This window comes from Triticum aestivum, chromosome 7D (genome assembly GCF_018294505.1).
Source record: "Triticum aestivum cultivar Chinese Spring chromosome 7D, IWGSC CS RefSeq v2.1, whole genome shotgun sequence".
Taxonomy (NCBI): domain Eukaryota; kingdom Viridiplantae; phylum Streptophyta; class Magnoliopsida; order Poales; family Poaceae; genus Triticum; species Triticum aestivum.
The window spans coordinates 148,122,963-148,126,529 of NC_057814.1; the positions used below are offsets into that span (position 1 = coordinate 148,122,963).

Consider the following 3,567-nt stretch of genomic DNA (forward strand, 5'->3'; position numbering starts at 1 on the left):
CTATACATAAACTGGACCGTGATGTCCAGTTTCAAACTCATTTTTGTTTCCGAGAACAAAACAAACTCATTTTTTCTTTTGCTTTGAAAACAAAAACTCGCTCATATGTTGGAAACTCAAAAGAGACCATTCGAATATATACGCAATAGTAAGTTTCAAAAAAGAATATATACCTAATACCAGTGGAAGTGAATACAATCCCTAAAAAGTTTCAAATAAAAATATTTTGGGAACTCAAAAGACACAGTTCGAGTAGAGACCGTAGTAACTGAAGCGGAATGCGAGCCCACACCAGGCACCTCCGGAATGTTCCAGAGCAAGCCGGGGCGGCGCAGAGGTCTCAATTTAAGCGAGACCCGGAGCCTCGTCAACCCATTCGTCTGCGCCGAAACCCCTCTCCAATCTGAGATCCCCTCACGAGCCCGACCCGGAGCCGAAACCCTAGAGTAGAGCAGGAGCGGCGGCCATGGCCATCATCTCGGACATCCAGGAGGAGGAGGCGCCGCCGCCGCAGCAGCAGGCGGCCCCGGCGGCGGTCGACGTGGACCTGGAGGTCCTCGAGGCGGTGCTCGAGCGCAAGGGCGGCGCGCTCCCGTTCCTCCACGCGGCCATCGACGTCGCGCACCGGCGCTCCGACCTCTTCCGCGACCCCTCCGCGGTCGGCAAGGTCACCGCGATGGCCGCGGCGTGCAGGGCGCAGGTGGAGGCGGAGGAGAGGAAGGCCAGGGACGCCAAGAGGAAGGCGGCGGAGCTGGAGAAGGCGGCGGCGGCCGAGAAGGAGAGGGTGGTCAAGGCCGCGGCCGAGAAGGAGAAGCGGGAGAGCTCGGTGGTGACGGAGGGGCGGGTTGCAGGGAGCTCGGCGGAGAAGGATGCCAGCACGGAGGTGGAGAAGAAGGAGGGCAAGGCGAACAGTAAGTCCCTGTTTTCATTTCCCTTCGGCTTTAATTGATATTGATGCTTAATGTTGGATTGTTGGTGTGATAATGTCGAATTTGTTAGTTCATAGGGTTTAGGATATTGTGGCTTCGATGCCAACTCTGAATTATAGCTTTTAGATAGGTCGAGTGGTTTAGCCATTATTCATTATTTGCGTGATAGCTTGGTTGATTTAGCGCCATAGATACTGGATGAGTTTATGTTGATGTTTTGACAAATCATGAGCAAGGGGAAGTTGTCTGTTTCAGTCAAATTGTTTTCTGTTCCAGTCAAGTTTAGGAACTTGGTCTAATTCGTCCATACTATGTAGTAACAATGTTGCTTATTTACATACTTGTATGTATGGGTGATTTATTTGTTGGACAACTTGCTCTGCTCCTGAAAAAATATAACTAGCAGCATGGTTAATTACTCTCATTTAGGATGAAATTACACTTGTTCAGTTTCTTAAACACCACACTTACTATCTGCTTATGATGAAGTTTTCATTGTCACCTGTAAAAACTGCCCCAAAACCGAGCCAGTTTGTTTAATTATCTCTGTTCATCAGAAGTCATGGTTCATTGCAGTTAGAAACCAGTTTATAACTCCTAGTTTGTTCTACAACCGAGTCTGCTCAAACACGGTTCTGTGCCATATATCATAGTGAAAATGTTGCACTTGATTTGTTAAACCCTGTCTTATTTATGGCATCTCCTTCATTTACCTATGGAAAAATCCATTATATTTCAGTTATGCACTTTGGGATTAACTAACGGTGACCCATCTCATTGAACAGAACCAAATGCTGGCAATGGTCTTGATATGGAGAAGTATTCCTGGACTCAGCAGTTACCAGAGGTTAATGTCAATGTCCCTGTTCCTGAAGGAACAAAGTCAAGGTTTGTTGTCTGTGAGATTAAGAAGGATCATCTGAAGGTTGGGTTGAAGGGCCAGCCTCCGATCATTGATGTGAGTAGTATCAGCTACACAACAGTTCATCTTGCCCTTGCATGTAAAAATCTTTTGCTGATGCAGTGTTCCTTTCTTACCAGGGTGAGCTTCACAAACCAGTTAAAGTTGATGACTGCTTCTGGAGCATAGGTATGAACCACATGCCATTTACGTTATGTCATGCGCCCCACTTTAGGATCCCTTACTAATAAAAACATCTTTTCCTTCTGATAATACTTTCAGAGGATGGGAAAGCACTGTCTATACTACTGACAAAGCACAATCAAATGGAGTGGTGGAAATCTGTGATCAAAGGTGACCCTGAAGTCGACACCCAGAAGGTGGAACCAGAGACTAGCAAGCTTTCTGATCTGGATCCTGAGACTAGGCAAACCGTGGAGAAGATGATGGTAAGTGATGTGCACAAACCTGATTGATGGACTGACTAGGCGTCTTACAATTTCTTCAGACCCTAATTTTTGTCTCCATTGCAGTTTGACCAGCGCCAGAAGCAGATGGGCCTGCCAACAAGTGATGAAATGCAAAAGCAAGACATGCTCAAGAAGTTCATGTCCCAGGTAAGTAGCATCATGTTCATCCTAGTGTATGCGTCTCAGGTTGACTTGGCACCACCTGCTGTGTCTCTGATTGAGCTTTTCGTTGCAGCACCCGGAGATGGACTTCTCAAGGGTGAAGATAGCTTGAGATTGGTTGGATCCAAGGGGACGCAGAAGTTTTTGATGGAGAAATCGCATCTATCCTAGTTCTTTTCAGTTCGGGTGTCTTGTGGTTAAGTGTCTGGTTAAGGTCGCGAAGGACATGGTTTTCGTGATGCTTTGGAAATATAAGTGAACAATGTTTTCTGTTGTTGGAACCGATCGATTGCCCAGTTTTCTGAAATTTGTGTATCGTTCATGTGCTGTGTGCTTTACTATGTTGTGCGCTTTCTAGCTACCTGCATCCCTTTGTAAGCTGTTTATCTTCTCTTACCCTATTGGTTCATCTGCAATGGACATGCAACACTAAGGGCTGAAGAAATCTGATCTTGTCACAGTATGAAGAGGTCAAAGTCGCTGTGCTAATGATCACACATCGGGAGTGGCCGGAGATATTGGCCACCTTCACCTTGCTGACATTGTTAGGGAAATAAGAACCAAAGGAAAACATGATCTAGAAAAAATCAAAGTGAATGCGATGGGTCCTCTGTTCGAAAGAGAGGAGGGAACCGAGATGGTGGCATGGAAGAACCCTAGGAGGCAACGGCTTGGAGATAAATTTTGTTTGTGTGTTTTTTGGTGTCTATCTGTGGCCTTGGGGTGTCTTGTTTTGCAAGTGTGATCTTGTTTTGTGAAGAGCTTCCTAGAAGCAATTCTTAGATAATTTCTCTGCTTCAAATATCTAACATTCTATGATGATTGCTTGCATTGTCATGTTAAATAATCTCATCATATAATGAAATACTACTACCTCTTTTCTTGGTGCCAATTATAGAGGACCACCAATTCTGAACACAAGAACAACCCTAGATTAGATGGGAGTGCATTCTCTAAGGAATTTTCATGGCAGAAGACACGATCATAGGATTCCAATAAGTCTGTCATGGAGTAGAAGCCAGAAGAAAAATTGGTGTCTAAACCTGCAAGCACTTTTCCATAGCCACTTATATGATATGGGCCTCTTGATCAACTTGCTTCCAAT

At 45.3% G+C, this 3,567-nt stretch overlaps 1 protein-coding gene across 1 annotated transcript; it reads left to right on the forward strand.

The window, feature by feature from the left end:
• Positions 1 to 359: 359 nt before the first annotated feature.
• On the forward strand, positions 360 to 2,784 carry LOC123165840 (protein BOBBER 1). The gene is made up of 6 exons (XM_044583577.1): positions 360 to 911; positions 1,715 to 1,887; positions 1,971 to 2,019; positions 2,113 to 2,279; positions 2,364 to 2,447; positions 2,536 to 2,784. Exons 1-6 carry the CDS (start codon positions 467 to 469, stop codon positions 2,572 to 2,574), a joined length of 957 nt encoding a protein of 318 aa, XP_044439512.1. The 5' UTR covers positions 360 to 466; the 3' UTR covers positions 2,575 to 2,784.
• The last annotated feature ends 783 nt before the right edge of the window (positions 2,785 to 3,567 follow it).

Bases quoted from the DNA above. Each gene is read 5' to 3' on its own strand.
- LOC123165840 (XM_044583577.1), top strand. From the start codon at position 467: ATGGCCATCATCTCGGACATCCAGGAGGAGGAGGCGCCGCCGCCGCAG. The intron at 912-1,714 runs GTAAGTCCCTGT...CTCATTGAACAG, and splicing joins GAAGGAGGGCAAGGCGAACA to AACCAAATGCTGGCAATGGT. The intron at 2,020-2,112 runs GTATGAACCACA...TAATACTTTCAG, and splicing joins TGACTGCTTCTGGAGCATAG to AGGATGGGAAAGCACTGTCT.